Genomic DNA, 21,774 nt, shown 5'->3' with positions numbered 1-21,774 from the left:
AGGCTTGTGCTCAAATGAGAACCCCAACAAGTGTGAGATATGAGATCTAATCTCAGCCACACATTTTTATCCTCAAATTAAATCATAACCACACATTTAAAACTTTATTTTATAATTCATCTCTTTCATTCACACCCCCCAGCACCCACCCACCCACCCACCCCCACCGGATCTGCTCTCTCTCCCCTCTCCCTCATGTATGTCGCGACTTCTAGCACCGCGGCAGCGGCTCACCACCTGCTCATTTCTCTCTCCACCTCCAGCCGTTGCAGTCTCTTCTTCATCCTCCGTTCTTTTGCTGCTGTTGCTGGTGCACGGCGGCTCGCCACCTCCTCCACCAGTCGAACCACCGCGATTCCTCAATGCTGCCGTCGTCGCTATAGTACACGCGAATCCAACTGGTGAGTGGGAGCAGTGAGGGAGGAGGATGTTAAAGGGATAGAGGAGAGTGTTGGTGTGTTCGCCGGAGATGCTGCTCGTGGTGGTGTGAAGAGTGGCGGTATGATTGCGTATCCGGTTGTTTATGTGGTGCTTTGTTTTTTTATGGTGGTGATTTTCGTTTTTTGATGTTGATTTCTCATTTTCTTGGTGTTGATTTCTGAGATTTGGGGGTTTCCGATGGTGATTTTATCATGTATTTGGTGATTTTTCGGATTTGGGGGTGGTGGTGGTGGTTTTTAGATGGTGGTGGTGTGGTGATTTTAATTTTCTGGCGGTGATTTTTAGTATTCCGGTGGTGATTTTATATTTTACGGTGGTGATTTTATATTTTAGCAGTGGTCGAAAGTGATAGGTAGTTGAATTAGAAGATGTTGAAATAATAAAATATTGAATGAATGGTGAGAGATGAATATAATGTATTTAAATGAGTGGCTGAGATTAGATCTCATATCTCGCAATAACAGTGGTTCTCACTGGAGCATGACTCTATATATATATATATATATATATATATATATGTATATGCCGGATTACCAGAATACTAGGTATAGCTCCGTAATGTAAAGTGAGAAATTTAATATTAGTATTGACGTAAAGCTTTGCCGAATATGGTGCCCAATGCACTTGGCAATGCAATAGTGAATAAAAGTTGCTTCAGGAAAATATATTCAAACCGAGACCAAACATCTAAACTTGGTGGATTAGTACTAGATTCTTTGTTTCCATCTTTCGTTTTAAAATATAATTCAAAAATAATTAGAGAATGAAAACACTCCATGTGCATATCTGTAAAAATTAATTGGAGGAGGGGTAGGGCGTCCGATCGTAATTAATTTCAAATATACACGCCAAAAATAAGGCAGTACAGTGGAATACCTGAAGTGGACCATATGATGTTTTACATAAACAACCTAGCCTAAACTCACCGTTGTGATTTAATTGGTAGGTTTGATGTAAGGCCAGGATTCACGGTTTACGCGTTGACCTATACTCCCTCTATCCCAGTCAATTGTATACGTTTTTTTTTCACTGCTCGACACGCTTTTTAAGACTCTTATAAAACATAGTTCTACAACTTATTTTTAAGATTTTCTTTTTTTGTATAAAAGTATAAATGTTATATTTTTATACAAAAAAAGAAAATCTTAAAAATAATTTACAGAACTATACTATATTGAAGCATTAAAGTCCGTGTCGCGACTGGGACGGAGGGAGTATATTTTAGTAGTGGGACTGCTTAATATTCAAACAACAAAAATAAAAATCCAGGCCCACCAATGGCGATGGCAGATGATGATATAAATATGAGTTGCTATAAATATGACTTAAGTTTATATAATATTTCAAGCTGTGGAGCGACAATGGCAGATGCACTAGTATGCAACACAATTCTCAAGAGTAAAGCTCTGCAACAGGTGATTTGGATACTATAATCATATATATGATTCATTTTTCTAGCTAATTGGCAATTAATTACTAATATTTTAAGTTAAAGATTTAGTAATTAACAAGGACATCTCATATTTGTAGTACATCTATGATGTGAGTACCAAAGGAAGAGAGCATAAGCAACTCAAGGAAATAAGAGAAGCCACCTGCAAAAAATATGACTGGGAGTAATTATTTTAACAATCCCGCCCATTATCTAAACATGCATGCATGAGAGTACCTGTAATCATATTTATTATGTATATACAGGGCGATGATGGGAGTTCCTCCAGATGAAGGGTTGTTTTTGTCCATTCTTTTGAAACTAATGAACGCGAAAAAGACATTAGAAATCGGAGTTTTCACTGGCTATTCTCTCCTTACTACTGCCCTAGCATTGCCTCATGATGGCAAGGTATGATCTTTTCTGTAAACTTTATCTTTTATCTGCAAGCTAATCAAAGTGGTTAGTCTTGAAATATAAAGTATAAGATCAACAAAGGGGCCTCCTCTAACACCTTAAGGTTTTAGATGGAATAATTATCTACATGGTATCACAGCGAGGTTTACGGGAGGTCTCGCGTTCGAGCCCCTGCCATCCCCAATATTCTCACAATTTGAAATGGACATGAAGGCAATTTATACCCAAAAATGGGCGCCCATGATCCACTCTTCAACCCAAATAATGGGATTTCGAGTGAGGGGGAGTGTTGAAATATAAAGTATAAGATCCATAAAGGGCCTCCTCTAAGAGCAAGTCCAATGCAAGATGCAAAATAGCTATAGCTATTGTTATAATTTGGCACCAAAAAGTGTTTTTTGTTGCTAAAATAGAACTTCAACTCCAATGCTAGATGCATTTTGCATCCAAATAATTCCAAAATTAAGTAACTTTAGTCCCTCTCTCCTAAACTTTGTTTAAAGTTCACCACTATATATACCAATTATAGTTAGTTGATGATGTGGCATGGATGCATAAATGCATCCTTGGTTTCAAATTTAGAACCAAGGATGCATATATGCATATTTGCATCCAAGTATAGAACCCCATTGGAGTTGAGATTTTTAGCATTTGATTTCAAATTATAGAAATGGCACCACTTATTAGATTGCATTGGACTTGCTCTAACACCTTTAAGGTTTTAGATGGAATGGTTATCTACAGTTAGTAAGATGGTCCTTGGCGATGTATGATTTTGGCAGATAACAGCAGTAGATCCAAGTCGGGAGGCATACGAAGTTGGGTTGCCATTCATTCGTGAGGCTGGCGTAGACCATAAAATCGACTTCATCGAGTCAGAAGCCTTGCCTGTTTTAGATGAGCTGCTAAAAAATGTAAGCAGCTCTTGTAATTAAAGATCTCAGAACTTGGAGTGGTAATTATTTGTAAAATATAAATTGGATAAATAATTGCGCACACAGGGGGAGCAATTTGATTTCGTGTTTGTGGATGCGGACAAACCAAACTACAAAAATTACCATGAAAAATTGGTAAAACTTGTGAAGCTTGGAGGTGCAATCGCGTACGATAACACATTATGGCTAGGTGCTGTAGTAGATAAAGAGGAAGACATAAAAGCCAGAAGTCATATAACCAACATGGAGGGATTCCTTGGTTGCAGGCGCGCTATGATTGATCTCAACATCAGCCTAGCTTCGGACCCCAGGATCGAGATTTCGCAGATTTCAATTGGTGATGGAGTCACTTTGTGCAGGCGCATTGTCTGATTATCAGTTTGTTAATTGTTTGGTGCTCGATCGTGTGAGCATAGCTCTTTTCCGATTCAGTCGTGCTGTGTGTTCGTGTTATCTTATTCCCTAGTACTTTCATTGTCTTGGTGATTGTTCTGGGCTACGTGCAAAAGCAGTTAAAATTATCTAATAAATATCTATTGTGGGTAAAGTTGGGGGCCTGGGGGCACACTCTAGAAATATTAGAATGAATTATTTATACAAAAACGTAATTTAGATCTACTTTTTCAAAATACAATCATATATATTTATATTTCACGGTTCTACATTTTTTTAGAAGAAAAAAGAGAGATAATATGTTAGATGGCTAGGAGCTATGTTGGCTGACTGTAATATTTATCGAGTTAATTAATGGATTGTGCCAGAAAATCAAAATAATTAAAAATAAATAGTATAAATAACTAAAATTAACAAATTTAGTAGAGTGATTTATTCCTTAACCCTCATTGATGTAGAGCTAGAGCTTATGCAATTGATGTAGAATCTTGTTATTTTTATATGTAATTTTCCTTTCTTAAAAACTGTGAGCTAGAGCGAGCACTTAATTGAATAATAGATCTAAAAAGTTATTTCAAAAAAAAAATAGATCTAAAAAGAATATGCTATATATAAATCTTTTAAACTGTGACTGCTACTTTTTCAACAATGCTGTATTTTCGTGAATTGGATCGGGTTAGACTGATTTACAAATTGTTGTGCCTGATTCGGCCTGGGCTGGTTCACCAGTTGGTCACAGTCAGCCGTGCTAGTTCTGGGGCTCTTGGAACCACGATCGAAACTTTGATATGGATCGGATCGATTTATTTATGAATTAGATGGTTGGAATAACTGCCGAATAAAAAATCAGGCCAGTCAGTCGGGTTGAATAAACCTGTTCATTAGATCACCTGTGGCTAGTTTATCGAGAAGGGTAGTGATATTTGCACACCTCTATAGTTGCACACATTTTTAGTGATTATGTGACTAAAATATATTTTTTTTCATTTTCAGCCTTTTAACTGTAAAGGTCTGACAAGTACAAATTTAAATGACCGATCTACTTTACCAGCGGTTTTTCCAACAAATAAAATATGATCGTTCTGCTTTACCAACGGATTACCAACGATAATACTAATACACCATCTCAATCTTATTTTATCTTTTCTTGACAGATTTGCAACGGAATTACCAACTATATATTACAAACTAAACAACAAGTTACTAACGGAAGTTCCGTTGCTAAATTCGTAACAATTCCGTTAATTCAGATGCTAAAGACGTCGTTGGTAATCTGTTGATATTCGGATGCTAAAGCCCCTGTTTCCTAACGGAATATTCCGTTGATAATGTTTGGTAGGTGAACTGTTGGTAATCCGTTGCTAACTGTTTGACTTAAAGCATACAAAAATTGATCGGCATTCCGTTGGAAAATAACAATGGAATCATTTCTGTTGGGAAATTTCGTTGGAAATTTCAGGTTTTCTTGTAGTGCGATACTAATACAACTCCTTCATGCTTATTTATTATTTTGTTTAATCTAACTTTTGCTTACTTCACCGACCACCAATGATATATATGCTCTCTTTTTCATCGAATCACCAATTATATGCTTGCATAGGCGTGTATTTATATAATTGTAACCTTAATGCCTTATCAGTTAACCTGGATGATATGCCTAGCCTAAAATGGAAATGCTATATTTATCAAGGTCCCCTTTATCCCTTCGTTTAACACAAAAATTTAAATGACGAGGAGTGCAATATGCCAATATCGAAGGAATGAAATAGTGTTTAGCTTTAAATAAATTCAAATACATAATTCATGTTGATCATCAACTTCATTATAAAGAAGTTCCGTGTATTTGGACTCGATCATGATATTTTTGTAGTTATACATCACCAAACTTACAAGGAAAAGCCCTAGAATTTAACATAAACCCTCTATTAATGTCTTCTTCGCGTTCATTAATTTCAAAAAATGGATAAAGACAATCCTTCATCCATCGGGAGGCAGCACTACCATATACTCCTCCCGCTTCAATTTTCATGTCCACTTTTGAAAAAAAAAATGTTTCAAATTAGTTATCCATTTCAACTTTCAATGAAAAATCATATTTCCAAAATCAATTCTGCTCCACATATCTCTTATTTATATTTCTTAGATCAACCTCATACTACATGTTATGATCATTTAATACAATTAATTTGTAAGCAACTACTTTTCTTAAACTGTGTGATTTTTTGAAAGTGGACATCTAATTTGAAACGGAGGGAGTATCACTCTGCATATTAACCAATAGAAATAATCACAAACTCAAAGCTTGTGAAATTTGCGTGTAGTTTAATTGTTTCTGCGCCTAATCAAGTAAGATCATATCGATGAATACATTATTGTTCGTAAAAGCATATGCACAAAATATAATTACATGTTTCACCGTCTCGTCTGCTTCTAAAGGACATTAAACATAATAATCTCGGGCTGACGATCTCATCACCTAGATCGATCCTATATTCCAAAACTCAAAACTATTTTTCGGAATTTTTAAATCAAAAGAATAATTAAATTCAATTAATTAATCAATTAAAATCAATTAATAATTAATCAAATTAATTCATCAATTAATAATTAAATTAATTGACCAATTAAAAAAATTAATTACTAATTAAAATTAATTAATAAACTAATTTAGATTTTTTTTAATAAAGAAATGATTAAAAACCAATTTTGAAATTAATATAAACATTTAAAAATAATTTTACAAAATTAAAACGAAAAAGTTTATACTGTAAAGTTTTATAAACTTTTACGCAAGGTTAAAAATGTAACGTTTAGAAAGTTTTGTATCACATGTGTAAGTTCCGAAACTACGGTGACCTAAAGTCACCATCTTCACAAATATGGGGGCTCAAACCGCAATTTCTTGTCGGCGAAACACACCCCCCGCGCGCGCCGCGGAATCGGCCTTCTTGGCCTCCAGGAGCTCACTCATGTGGCTGGAATGAGCAGACAACGTGTTAAATCGGTCAGAAAATGGAAAAAAAGAGCGACGCCGCTGCCTTCTTTTCCAGAATCCGACGGAGCTTATACAGTTCCCACACATAAAACGAACACATGGTTTGACTCCTGGGGACAATATACACGTACTGGTGCCTCTAACTTATTCCCTGAACAAAACAAAAATCCCCAATTTCCGATTAAAATTATTCAAGAACACCTTAAGAACATGCAAGAACACATATCAAGAATCAAACCTTAATTTCTATATGTTACGGAAGTCAAAAATCGACATATAATATATGAAAACGAATGGCAGGAGATTCTCTACAAGATACAATCATCAAATCAATTAAACAATAACAACTGCAAAAATTCATAATTAACATCATAAAATTTTGAATTTTCAACCTCAAATTACTTCCTACCCGTGATTGCTGCACTATTTCTAATGATGAAATACAATTCTACACCTCACAAGCTTCGATTCGAGTATTCATACACCTCCATCAGATTTCAATAACGTCTTCAACTCCTCGTTTGATTATGAAGAACACGAAGAACACAGCTCGTATTCTCTCGAAATTCGTGAAAAGAAACTGGTGAAATAATTATACGGGTGAAAATAAGCTATAGAAAGGTCTATTTATATTTACGAATAATTGGTACCTTTTTGGATCATTTATGATACGAAAGTACGATATTTAACAGTTTTATATTAATAAAGCGGGTCCAATCGGTACCGGTTTTCGAAAAAAATAACAAAACGGGGCATTTTAAATCAATAATTGGTCCGCGGGTCCCATTTGCACATATTTCGATAAAAAGTAATATAATAATATCTGGCTTTCACGTATATCGAGACAACCACATAATTATCAGCAATTAAAATACCCCGCAAAACTCCGCTGGACCGACTCAGGGGAAAACCGTACTCTGGATCGAAAAAATCAAAACACGAAAAGTGTCCGGAATATTCAAATTAGGCTAAAGCCTAAAGGTGAGTTTTCTCGAAACTTCCAAGAAGTAAAATCGCACACCGTTACGAGTGTACGGTTTTCAGAAAAATCAAATAATTAACAATTAAATATAAATAGACGCAATTAAATCTGTAAATTGATTATAAAATCACATACCAATCCATAAATCAATATGAAAATATATGAATAAACTATATTTTATCCTGAGCATGTAGAAATTGAAATCTCTCAAATACGAACATGTATCAGCAGTCAACTCAATAAATCAGATAACACACAATTCACAAAAATTCATATTATATTCGCATAATATTTATAATTAACCATACACCCCCCAACCACTTAATCACATGACACATATATTCACATAATATCATCTAGAATTTTCAGAAACAAAATATGAAATTCAGTTTTGAAAATATAATCATATATCAATAACACAATAACTCGGGCTTTAATATAAAATTTTGAAACATCATTAAACTGGAATAAAATATTAAATTTTATTTCTTTATTTGAAGAAAATCACTTTTATAATAATAAATAGATTTTAAAAAAATCCGGATCGTTACAGAAGGGCTGTCAAGAACTGGTCATGCATTTGAAATTCAATTAACATTTGGACAATGATTACACTGATTTGGAAATGTTTATAATGGAATTCGTGCCTGGCTGATCGATTTTTTGACGGCTTTTCTACTCCTTCTGAATGCACGAGAACGGAACACCCTTTCTCGGCCAAAAAGGAAGGAGACAGTAATTCGAGATTAAAGTAGTTGTCTGACCATTTGCTCTAATAATTTTAGAGTAGCACGTGATTACCAAAGTAGTTAAATGAGCGGGCTTAGAGCAATTCCAGCAGCTTCCCTATTTCATGTCCTAAGTCCAATTATAAGGAATGTGACATAAATTAGTGTTCCAGCAGTGTGTCAGAGGTGCCTTAAATCACTAGGATACTCATTCCATGCCTTATTAATAAGGCACCACTAGTCATGCCTTATTTGATTTCTTTAATAAAAAAATCATTTCTCTCTCTAATTGTAACTTATTTTCTCTCTCTTCTATCCATCTTTTATCAATCTCTTTCCAAATTTATTATTATAATAATAATAAGGAATGAATTATAAGGATCATTGTTGGAGTTGAAATACAAAATCTTGACCTAAATCACTAGGATTCAATATTTTATAATATTTATAAGGAAGACACTAAGACACTGCTGGAGATGCTCTTATATGAGGTACAATATTTTCATTTGTTATAATCATTTTTTGTTTTATCAGAAACATTGCACAAGTAGGATAAAGTTGATGACAGTTTTTGTAATTAACATGCAACTCTTGGGATAGGGGTGTAAAAAATGCTGATTTTTGGCAATCTATACTATAGTATTGCCGAAACATTTAAAATTTGGTCGGTCGGTACTTGGACCGAATTACGGGACTTCTTATTTTACAAGGTGTTTTCCACCTGTGTGGAAACCACTACTATAGTTTCTAGTAGAGTCAATTTAGTTTTGGTTTTGGTTCCAGTAGTTAAGTGAGTCTAAGCCATATTGCATGATAGTTTTAATGGTGGGCTTACTATATATATGCTTGTGAAAGTACCATGATCTTCAAAATCATGGCGGCCATTATGGATGGCTTTGTTTTGGTACCTTTAAGGTTTTTTGGCACCTCTGGTGGCTTTTGTTTGGTGAATTCCAATGAACTTGTTATGTCTTTGGACATATTCGCGTTTGAAATATCCAAAGGACAAGACATCTCATACGTTTTACTCTATAGAACTGAACGGAAGCAACAGAAAACTGATCAAGTACAGTAATAAAGGTTGGAGACACAAAAACTTCTAAACTTTGAGCTCCAAACCGTAAAAAAGAGATATTTTCTTAATTCAGTATAAAAGAAATGTAGAGTATCAGTATTTGTTGCTGGATATAAAAGGAAAGACTACTCAAAAATTCGAATTTAATATCCTAGAGTATTAGGTGGTTAAGACCACTTTTAATCAGGGAGAATAGATATGACCGGCTTTAATGTTTAGCTAAAATCAAGGACCAATTGGTAAGAGCTAGTCAAAATTACCGGAAATACTAAAAGCACTGAATTTGATGGATTACAATGACTAGAATCATAGAGTTTTCTAATTAGAATCTAAAATCCAGTAATCAAGGTCATATTTAAATCTATTGTATTCCTTAAGTTTTGAATATTCTAACTATAAATAAGTCTGGGCGGGAATCAAGGATCTGTTATAGAACTTAATTATAATGAAAGTAAAGTAAATTGTTCCTTGTTTAGGTAAGGAGGAATGTCTGAGTATAATTGAGTAATAATGTAGCAAATGACATTGATTATACTTACAATCTTAAAAGCTCCAATTTTAGCTAAAAGACATGAAATGAAAAGCAGAGTTTTCTATACGCCATTTAACAAAAAATAATAAATAAATATAAAACCTTATATGTAACGGGTTCTTTTTGTCTCATATAATATACTGAAGTTTTTTAGGTCAGAGAGGTTTTAAAATTATAATCACGGAATAACACATATTCTCAATTATAAAAATAATAAGATTAAGGTAGAGATCAGAAAAAGAAAGGCGATATTAAAGGAAATACAAAATTGTGGTTTTTAAAATCACCAACTAATAAGCATAATACCAGTCCGTAAGCTGGATGCCTATTTTTCAGCAGAAATCAATGAAATACTTTTAGGAATGTCTGATTATAGGCAGAGTGAACTTTTTGAGAAAGTTAATAACTAATGAATATTCTATGTACTCATGACCTGATCTTAAAGCCGATATTTAGGATTAATTTCAGGCATGTATGAATATAAATATGTTACTAGCTAAACATCTAAATTGCAACCACCTCTTCACAAAAGTACAGGCTTTTCTCAGTATGGAGAAGGAAACAGTCCCATTAGCTGAGGGTGATCTAGGGAAGCTACAACTGAAGTCCAATGAGTTAGAAGTTATCACCAATCCATCTAATGTATTGGAGTTCAGTACTTCGGTTCTCCCCAAAGTCATCTATGCAAGACTGTTGTCAGGAAAAACTATAAACAAAATTGGATTGAAGAACTTGTTCGAGTCTATATGGCAGGGCAAAGCGGGTGTGAAGGTAGAGGATTACACTGATGGCATTATTATTCTTAATTTTGATTCGGAAGCGGTAAAGAATAGAACAATTAGAGGGCAACCATGGGCCTTCGGAGGAAGTTATCTAATTCTAGTTGAGGTTGATGCTATGACTCAAGTAAATACAGAATCTTTTCACAAAATCCCCTTCTGGGTACAAGTACACGGGATCCCCCCAGGTCTCCTTGTGAAGCCTTATGGCGAAAGATTGGGCAAGGAAATAGCCAACTCAATGGGCGATTTCATGGAGTTTGACCCCACATGTCAGAGCAGCTTCATGCGGTTTAGAGTAGGTTTGGACTCCACAAAAGCTCTACTCAGGGGAAAATTTCTGAATTTAGACAAGAACAAGGACAACATATGGGTCTCATTCCGATACGAGAGGTTATCTAAGTTCTGCTCCTTTTGTGGTCACATAAATCATATCCAGAAAGACTGTGCAGCGTTGGTCGAAGAGCTGGAGAGGGGACACAAACCAACACTTCAGTATAATGTATCACTAAAAACTACTGGGTTAAACTATGGCCCATACCAGATGGAGAGTCAAGTGCAGGAGCTAGATCCAAAGCAGATTTCAGTGAGTGTTGACTCTACTAGAATGGTTCCAAATGCAGAAATAGTGGACTCTAACGCTAAGCGGTTGAAAACTGGAGCTACTGGTTATGGTAATCAATATGGTTAATAGGTTGTATTAACTAGTGATGCATAATAGGTCTCCGGAAAATTTTAATAAGATAGTAACTGCGTTTGTTTGATGTCACAGGTGAAAGTGTAGGAGTCGCAGCAAACTTAAAAAATAAAAAAGCTGTGGAAGAGGCGGGCAATGGTCGCCAAAGCCTATCAAAAAGGATACAAAAGGAAGGACAGGAAGATAACCCACCCGAAGTAAAGAAGAAATGAACAGAATAAGCTCCGTTAATTGAGGCTAAAGAGGAATGGGAATTTTGATAAGCAGCAAAAGAAAGTGAAACTAAAATAAAAGGAGCCAAGAATAGTAGTTGGCTTCCCTAGCAGGTTTAAGTTTTAGTTTGTAAATAAGGTCGGTAAAGGCCAGAAAAAGCACTTCACATGTGGATTTTCGTCTTGTATTGACAAGGAAATAAAGTATGATTTGGTTTCCATGATATAGATAAATTTGAACTGCTATATAGATATAGATTGGTAAAATAATTTAGAACATGTTAACACTTAGTACTGGAGTACTGTAGTGCAAATTTAATGCTCTAGTATGACACATAATAAATAAGTGGACAACTGGGTAGTTAGCTAACATACAGGACCCGGGAATAAGGGTAAAAGACTGAAGATTAAATGAAATACTGTACTGGAAACATCAGGAAGGTAACGACGGATGACTGGGGTTAAATTATATAAGAATACCTCTGTTTAAATAGGAGATATGAAAAATACACTTAAGCTACATATAAAATAAAGCAAAACATTAAACAGACAAAATCAAGATTATGTAAATTTAAAAAAATTCAAGATTATGTAGAATTTATGAATCCTCACGTCGACGTTATAAACAACCTACGTTAATGACAAAAAACAACAGATGGGGTGTTACACAAATCATAATACTAGAGAGAATGTTAAAGTTTAATTAGCAAACAATTTTTGATGATGGGGCTTAAAAGCATATCATAAAAGTGATTGCTAAATATGGTGGTTAATGTGGGTCTTTGAAGAAGCAAAATCTGTAGCAGTAACAGAGGAGGAGTGACTATAGTGAGCTAAGGATTTTCCAATATTCAACAGGAATTGCGCTCACTGACCCTGGAGTAATTCTGGCTTAATGGTTGGAGTAACACAATAGTATAGGGACTTAAAACAATTAGAGGATCATGAAAGATGAAATAGATATGGCATAAATCTTGTCTGGGAAGATTCTAGTAATGAAAGAGTGGATCCGAATTATTAAAAGGATCCTTGATGGAAGCTGATTTAGTTAAACTGCCTTTTTTATGAAAAGAAATTATAAAGACTAGTAAATTTTGTATTAAAACAATAACAACTATTCTGATCACCGACTAATGTTCTAATGCTGATTAAGAAATGAAACCAAAATAAAAGATGAGAGGAGTTAAAAGTTAGGAAGCAGAATTCATACATGATTCTCTGAAGAGGCAAGGGAGAGTAGAAAGATAAAGCAGGAATATTTTGCTTATTATGGCCATTGCAAGTTGGAACATACGGGGCCTAAACAATGAGATAGCACTAAGACAAGGAAGGCTCTTTACCAAAAACCACAAACCGGACTTCTTGTTTCTAATGGAAACAAAACTGCCAGAAGGAAAAGTTAATGAAATGTGTAATAAACTCGGATTCGACAAGGGTTTTGAAGTTCCAAGGATAGGAATTGGTGGAGGTTTAATGGCTCTATGGAAAGATGCAGTTGAGGTGATCCACTTAACATCATCACCTAATCATTTCAGCTGTTTATTAAGGTGGGAAAACCAACCACGGTTCTGGCATTTCTGTGGGTTCTACGGAGATCCTAAAACGTCCAACAGACATCATACCTGGGAATTATTACAAAAATTGAGGATAATTTTTGATGGACCTTGGTTAGTAATGGGTGATTTTAATGAAATTCTAAGCCAAGCAGATAAAGAAGGAGGAGGGCTAAGGAATGAAACCCAGATTGAAGCATTTCGTGTTTCCTTGGAAGTATGTAAATTATATCCTTTGGATTATGTAGGAGAACACTTTACATGGTTCAGAGTTACTACTGATGGCTACTTAACAGAGAGGCTAGATTGGGCAATGGCGAATGAGGAATGGCTGGACTATTACCCGAACAATTCTCTAAGGCATCTTGATTATTTCCACTCAGACCATAGAGTTCTCTATCTCTCTTTTCAAAAACTAGAGTCGACCACATCCAACAAGAGAAAAAGGTCAAGATTCAGGTTTGAAAACATGTGGATTAGAGAACCAGAATGTAAAGAAATTGTTAAATCAAATTGGGTGACAACAAATCAACAAGCCCTTATGTCGACTATTAGTAACATTGAGCAATGCTCCAAACAACTGACACTCTGGAACCAAGCCAAGTTTGGATCTCTGGCAAAAGAAATTAAGGACACACATCATCAACTTGCACAACTACATAATGATCGAGAACGAGTAGTCACAACGGGGGAATTAAGAGCAACGGAGCTGAAGTTAAACGAATTATTACTTAAAGAAGAGATCTTCTGGAAGCAAAGATCAAGGATTTTATGGCTAAGAGAGGGAAACCAGAACACAAAATTTTTTCATCAAAGAGCCAATGCAAGGAACAAAGCTAAGCTCATAAAAGGTATGACTAAGGCGGATAGAAAGTCTCATTATTCTCTTTTTATCTTATATTACATCTCAGGATAGAAGGATAAATAATATAGTTGAATGAGTATACAGCTTATCCCTTATGCCATGTAGAGGAGTAAATCTTTAGAGTAAGATTGGAAAATAAAAATCTGAAAAACAAAGCTGACCAAGTGAGTACTATGAACCCTATTAGCCAGACTAGAAGCCGTGGTCTTATGGTTTAGAGAAAGGATTACATCACTAAGTTGAAACTTAATACATGCTGGTGGTAAATATATTTGATATGGGATTACAAAATTAGTTTTCTCAAGAGCTCTTAATTAACTAGATATTAGATAGTAGAAACTGTGTTAAGAACAAACAATGTGATATATTACAGTATCAGACTATATAGGGGTATAATATAAGTTAGGAAATAAGTGCCACACAGATAGACTATACAGAGATACATGAAAATAAGTGGTCTAATAGATAAATAAGTAGTTTTTTGCAAGCTGTTTAGCAGAATTTTAGAACAAAAAAACTGAATGACAAAATATAATCATATTGCAGGTTTGTTTAATGAAGAAAATGAATGGTGCTCCGATGAGATGGAATTTAGTGGAATAATTCAAAGATTCTATGAGAATCTATTTACCACGTCTTCACCATCAGCTGATAAAATTGATGAGTTACTGGCAGCTGTACAACCTTTAGTAACAGATGAGATGAATAGAATTCTACAAAGAGACTTTACTATGGGAGAGGTTAAAAGAGCAATTTTCTCAATGTCACCTGATAAAAGCCCCGGACCAGATGGGATGAATGCCATGTTTTTTCAACAACACTGGGAGATTGTTGGTCCTGTTGTTTCAAAAGCAATTCTAGATTGTCTGAACGAAGAGGCAGGGCTGGAGATGATAAATTCAACTTTGGTTACTTTAATTCCAAAAGTAAAAGAACCAAAGAATGTAGGGGACTTCCGACCGATAAGTCTGTGTAATGTGATATATAAAGCAATTGCGAAGGTATTAATAAATCGGCTCAAACCAATTCTTCCATTGATTATTAATGGGACACAAAGTGCTTTTGTTCCTGGAAGGCTCATCACAGACAATGCGCTGATAGCGTATGAGTGTCTACATCATTTACGACATATGAGATCAGGAAAAAAATGTTTTGTAGCCATGAAGCTAGACATGAGCAAAGCATATGACAGAGTTGAATGGATCTTTATAGAAAAAATGTTGACAAAACTGGGTTTCTCACAACAATGGGTAAAGAAGATAATGAAATGTGTCACCTCAGTAAACTACTCTTTCCAGGTTAATGGACAAATTTATGGGAAAGTTTTTCCATCGAGAGGGTTGCGCCAAGGAGATCCCCTCTCACCATATTTGTTCCTTATTTGTGCTGAGGGCTTTTCAGCTTTATTGCGACAAGCAGAAAATAGATCTGATATTTTGGGACTCAAAATAGCAAGGAATGCACCGTCAATAAGCCACCTATTTTTTGCAGACGATAGTCTACTTTTCCTGAAGGCCTCAACAAGATCTTTAAATTCGATCCAAAATATCTTTTCTCTTTACTCGGAATGTTCAGGGCAGGTCAGAATTTTTATGACCAATATTTTAATTATTTGATGATTACTGTTAATATTAGCATACTTAAAGCTAGAATTTATAATTACAATGTAGTATAATAGGAAATATTCTGGTACTAACTGAGATTGTTTGTATATCTTTTGAATGCAGATGATCAACTTTAATAAATCATTATTGTTCTTCTCCCCTAACACAACCAATGACGTTCGCTCGACTTTTATGGTTTCCCTGAACATGCAAACAACAGAGGCAATTGAAACCTATCTTGGGCTACCAATGTTAGGGGGCAAGAATAAGAAAATATTGTTCAGATCAATAAAGGAAAAAGTGTGGGCAAGATTACACTCTTGGAGACCAGATGTCTTTTCACAGGGAGGAAAAGAAATTCTCTTAAAAGCCGTTATCCAGGCAATGCCGACGTATTTCATGTCTTGTTTCAAAATCCCGGAAGGACAGTGTCAAGAAATTGAAAAATTGTTAGCTCGTTATTGGTGGGGATCTGTCCATTCAAAACGCAAAATTCATTGGAGAGCTTGGACAAAGATAAGTACACCTAAAAGCGAGGGGGGTCTAGGCTTTAGAACTTTCATCCACTACAATCAAGCGCTACTAGCCAAACAAGCATGGCGAATTTTGATTTACCCAACATCTCTTCTTTCACAGGTTCTACAAGCCAAATATTTTGCAAGTTCTAGTTTCTTGGATTCGAAAGAAGGAAGGTGTCCATCTCTTACATGGAGAAGTATTGTTTGGGGGAAAACGTTACTAATTGAGGGCCTTAGACGGAGGATTGGGAATGGACAATCTACTAGGGCTTTCAAAGACCCGTGGTTAGCAAGGCCACCATCCTTCTTGCCAATAACAAGAGGAAGTGAAGAGGAGGTGAAAGTCGTTGAGTACATCACTGGAGGAACATGGAATAGGGAACTCATTCGGCAAACCTTTCTTAGTCCAGATATCCAACTCATCCTAGAAATTCCCCTCAGTCGTTTTGATCACGCAGACTCTTGGTTCTGGCATTATAATAGCCAAGGGAATTATACAGTAAAAAGTGGATATAAGTTGGTTACAAATCTAAATAAAGATGTTTCTTCTTCATCGGAGCAGGTGATGGGTAAATGGTGGAAATATTTTTGGGCAAATAAAATTCCTAGGAAAATCTTAATCTTTGCGTGGAGAGGATATCATGAAATTTTACCAACAACTAAGGGATTACATATAAGGAAAATATCCCTCCATAGCAACTGCCCGTTATGTGGCTATGCTGATGATTCCAATGCACATGCGGTGTTCAGGTGCCCTTTTGCGCAAGAGGTGTGGGAGTTGATGACATACCCTTTTCTAGTAGGACGAAAAGAGGAGATCTCTTTTAAAGATGTGTTATTATATATAACTGAACTCTTAGAAAAGGATGATGTTGATATGATGCTCTTAACAACGTGGGGGATTTGGACCGAACGTAACAAATTAATCCATCAACAGAAGCGGAGAACGCCATCTCAAATAAAAGTATGGTTATCTGCCTATTATGAGGAGATTAAGAATGCATATGTATCTGAGAATAGAGCAATCAGCAGGGGGGATCCTATTAATGCACACCAAGTGGAAGAAGTTTCTTTTGGTTCTACTCTCTTTGTCGATGCAGCTTTATCAAAAAACACAGAGAGGATAGGCTTAGGGGCTGCAATTATCGCATCAAACAATAAAACTCAAGCGACTCTGTCAAAACCTTTGGAAGGTATATTATCTGTTTTACACGCAGAAGCACTAGCACTTGTTGTAGGACTACAATGGGCACAGACTACTGGTTATACACTGAAAAAGGTTTTAACGGATTCGCAATCTTTGGTCCAAGCTTTAAATAGTGAAGCTGAATACCATAATGAATTGGGTTTACTTATTGCCGATGCAAGAGAGCTGATGCAATACTTCCCTGGGGTGAAATCGTCTCATGTTAGTCGAAATTTGAATGTTCAGGCTCATAATTTGGCAAGGCAAGCACTCCAGTTGGATGAAGAAGTTTCATGGCTGGAAGATGGGTTGAATGAATGAAAGAAATAAAGTTAATTGTGGTGGGTTAGATGTAGTAAGTTTGTTGAATAATCCCCTGCTATTCAGTAATTCGATGTTTCTTAAGTATAAACTGAATAGCAATGTCCTTATAATAAAGACCTGGTAAATTGCTTGTGTAATGTGATGATATTAGTTGGTGTACAGTGGCTTTATGCTGAGTATAGAATTAAAATATCTGTTTGCTACAGAGCTGTTTTTCTTTCGGCCTTAGACGAGGTTATCCATATGGACAGGGAAGGCAGTAGATAAGATTTTAATTTTAATTGAAAGGTACCTTCATTGTTTCAGTTGAGCTGAATATGTGTTTATTAAGACTGGTATTGGCAAGATACTCATATCGTGCACACAGAATGAGTACTTGAAAGAATTAAATCTCACTTTTAATTGAGATTTGATATTCCTGCAGCAAACAGAGCATAACAGTGGAAAACAGCAAACAAACCAGCGGTGAGAGTCTAGAAAAATTCACAAAATTCAATTAATTCCCTTTTACAGGCAAGGAGAAGAAGATCCTGGTGGCATCAGTGCTATAATTATGGATAGTCTGTCAAAAAGCAGCCTAAGGAAAGATAAGGTATGCCACTACGATGTAGGGATGTGCACGGTGCGGTTCGGTGCGGTTTGCACCTAAAACCGCAACCGGAACCACATAGTGCGGTTTCTAAAATTGAAAACCGAAACCAAACCAAACACCATTGGTGCGGTTCGGTTTATAATATGAGCGGTTTCGGTTTCATATGGTGCGGTTCGGTTTTTAAACCGTGAAAAGTTTGAAAAACTAAAAATCATGACATCAACACGGAGAAAACAAAATAAATAAAAGACATTACAGAACTATTGACATATGACAAACAGATTAAGAGCTATCAAATTCTTGAGCTGCATGTTACTAAACTAGGAGTCTGGAATATATAATTTAGGACAGGACTGATTTTGCATTGAAAAACTTTTTCTTGCTTCATCAGTTTCTTGAATCTGGAAAGGGTAAAACATGAGTTCGGAACAACATGCATTACATATTTACATGCACAAACCAGGAGTACAACATACTATGTGTATATTAGAACTTCAAAGTGAACAAAACTTTTTAGATAGGACTTACTGCATACTGCATACTGGAATTCTCTGCCCTGTGGACTCAAACTCACATACCTAATATATATTTTATTATACATATAATTTATATATTATATTTAAATATATAAAATAATTAATTAAATTAATATTAATATTAATGCGGTTCGGTTCGGTTTGTATTCGGTTTTAAATTTTTGAAAACCAAAACCAAAACCAAAGTATCGGTGCGGTTTTCAATCGGTTCGGTTTTTATTCGGTGCGGTTCTATTTGGTGCGGTTTCATGCGGTTTTAGCGGTTTTCGGTTCGGTTTCGGTTTTCGGTTCGGTTTCTGCTCATCCCTACTACGATGTATCTTAATTTAAACTAGTATATGTTCAAGGCACTCCTATTATTGCTGTAATATTTTGTTGAAAAACAGAAACATTGATGAGTAGTTTGTTTGTGCCAAAAGACTCTGTGCTGAAAACCAATTTATTTTCACTGGTAACAAAGTTTAAAAACTGGGCAAAAAAGAAGTCATGTTGATTACAGAAACTAAGGCTTCTTTTGTCTCAAATATTACATGATAGAAAGTAGGAGTGACATAAGTTTAAATATTCAAATTTAGGAAATAAAAAGCAAACTAAATCTAAATCAGCTTTTTTAATAACTTGGACCACTACTCTAGGTTCACATCAGATCGATAACTGAGATTGATCTGGTTCTTTAATAATTATTTCGATTAGGAGAATCTTGTCTGTAAACATCTAAAATTAGTAAATATGCAGATTTTGGTCCGGAGGACATGTTTAATACTCCGCAAATAATTCAGGAAGAGGGCTGCAGTGGAAGGATTTTGAGCCGCATATTCTCGTTAATGGTCTTGAACCCTTTTTCTAGTTAGTTGACCTCTGCAAATTGATGGAAGCAGACCTCACTTGACATATATACTCTAAACAATATTCATTTATGTATATGTTATCAGAACTATAGCTGTTAGTTTTTCTCTTATGGATCTTTGGTTACACTACTAATTGAGATTGACTATTTCTTTCAATTCTTTCCAATGGCTTCTAACTCATATATATGTGTTAAATTATTATTCTACTTTAAACTAAAACTTAGAAGTTTGAAGTATAGATTGTGCTTCTTCTAGTAAAACCAACTTCCATTTAATACATCATATATTTGTACCTTCAGGGGTGCATACTTGCATCTGAATATGCATACATATTAATGTTTTTACAAATTGTGTTAAATGCCAGAAGTCAATCTGTTTTTAGTTAGGATTATATATCTATATTGTTGTGCGGGTGCGGTGATGACATTATATTCTGGATTGGAAATTTTAATGCGTGTTCCTGAGTATGTATATCCTATTCTCATTGTTTGAATACTATTTCATTTATACAAATTAGATCAACCATGTCATCATGTTTCCTTCTTTAGTGCTCCCTTGGAGCCTGGTTGTACTATATAAGCAGAAAATTTACATAGGGAATAAAGAGTGAAGATATGTAGGTAAAACTTTTTTATTAATATTCATGTGAAACAGATCCTTTCATGGATAGATAAGTTGTGGTATTTGGAAGAATGTAGTATTGATACAGGCCTGTAGTTTGTTTAGGTACTAGTTTGACTCCCAAAATGTAGTCTCTGGTTAAGATTCTAGTAAGAAGCTTGTTTATATGACCTGTGTTTTACTGGATTGCAAAAGAATCTTTGGCTTGTGCTGTACTGAGAGTAATAGTACGGGTGATGCATAGTTATTATGCGGAGTTATTGCTGATTTAGTTGCTTTATAATCTAGTTCCAGGTTTCTTCTTTTGCGAAAATCTCTCAGATAAATCCCAAAAGAGCTACAAAGGAGAGCTAGCAGCTGAGCATTTTGGGCTAGAACTGTAAGCATGCTCCTGTACTGCATAACGCTGTAAGCTGGCTCTGGTACTGTATATATGGTTATATATGGTTGCAACTCTTCCGGCTATTTTATGCTAGTGTAAACATTGTATTGAATGTTATGCATTACAAATCCATTTTAGTGAAATATAGTTTCTTGCCTTTCCTACACGTTTCATCTACAAGATTTTAAATTTAACTGTAACTTTACGATTGGTACGGTGATTTTATTGGTAGCGAGAACAATTGTTTCCTCTGGACACAGTTAACTGGGAGCTTTTTAGCGTGAACATACTATATGGTGCGAAATATTCAATCAAATTATCTTGCATTCTATTCGCTCCTCTTTAATTCTTTCTTCATGCCAAAATAATACATCACCATGGATATTTGTAGGGCCAAAGTTGATTAAATCTAAAGATAGACTTAAATTAGGTGAATAGAAAATTGCATATCTCTGTTATTTTGTGCTGGTCTCCTCTTGAAATTTTATTTGAATACTTGCTCATAAATCTGGTTAATAAATTTTCTATTTCCCTTGTTCAAAGTCAAGACACACTTTTTATTTCTTTGGTTCTAAAAATTAACCGTGGCTTTTTTAGTTTTATGTTTACTTTTCCAAATAATGTTAGACTGGACTGTAGATTCAGATTTACTTTGAGTAGAAATAGGTACACTAAGTGGATAAATATTCGAGTATTGTTTAGAGGTGTAAACCAAAGGTTTTCCTTTGGTTTAGACCTCTTCCCTCAATATTTTTACGCTATACATGTTACTTTTTATTTTATTTTTAGTCTTCTTGTTATTGATCGCTTGCCTTATGATTTATATAAAATCCTTTACTAATTGGTGAAAATAAAGTCTATTTGATTTTAATTTGCTATTTTATATCACTGAGTATTGATATCATGTGTTTTAATTTCAGGTTGGTCGAGAAGAAAGGTGTTTTCTTATCAGTCATTAAAGTTTTATTATCTAAATGTCCCCGGTCATCTTGCATGTCCGATGGTTAGATGATAAACTTTCTTGAATGAAAGGAACTCCTCGGTCACTATCTGCCGAATTGCTTGTGAGATTTATTCTCAATTTCAAAAAAAAAAAAAAAAAAAAATAATTCTTCTTAACTAAAACT

The 21,774-nt window shown here is 35.1% G+C and overlaps 2 protein-coding genes across 2 annotated transcripts; both read left to right on the top strand.

Moving 5' to 3' along the window:
* Positions 1-1,710: 1,710 nt before the first annotated feature.
* LOC108220774 (putative caffeoyl-CoA O-methyltransferase At1g67980) lies at positions 1,711-3,772 on the top strand. The gene is made up of 5 exons (XM_017394631.2): positions 1,711-1,856; positions 1,972-2,057; positions 2,140-2,284; positions 3,073-3,204; positions 3,292-3,772. Exons 1-5 carry the CDS (start codon positions 1,719-1,721, stop codon positions 3,595-3,597), a joined length of 807 nt encoding a protein of 268 aa, XP_017250120.2. The 5' UTR covers positions 1,711-1,718; the 3' UTR covers positions 3,598-3,772.
* Positions 3,773-8,954: 5,182 nt separating this feature from the next.
* Positions 8,955-21,752, top strand: LOC108221234 (uncharacterized). The gene is made up of 5 exons (XM_064092874.1): positions 8,955-11,383; positions 11,482-15,616; positions 15,764-18,260; positions 20,554-20,673; positions 21,568-21,752. Exons 2-3 carry the CDS (start codon positions 14,558-14,560, stop codon positions 17,663-17,665), a joined length of 2,961 nt encoding a protein of 986 aa, XP_063948944.1. The 5' UTR covers positions 8,955-11,383; positions 11,482-14,557; the 3' UTR covers positions 17,666-18,260; positions 20,554-20,673; positions 21,568-21,752.
* The last annotated feature ends 22 nt before the right edge of the window (positions 21,753-21,774 follow it).

Source organism: Daucus carota, chromosome 5 (genome assembly GCF_001625215.2).
Source record: "Daucus carota subsp. sativus chromosome 5, DH1 v3.0, whole genome shotgun sequence".
NCBI classification, from domain to species: Eukaryota; Viridiplantae; Streptophyta; class Magnoliopsida; order Apiales; family Apiaceae; genus Daucus; species Daucus carota.
The sequence above is the reverse complement of the archived record's forward strand: the minus strand, read 5'-3'. Positions and strand labels throughout refer to the sequence as shown.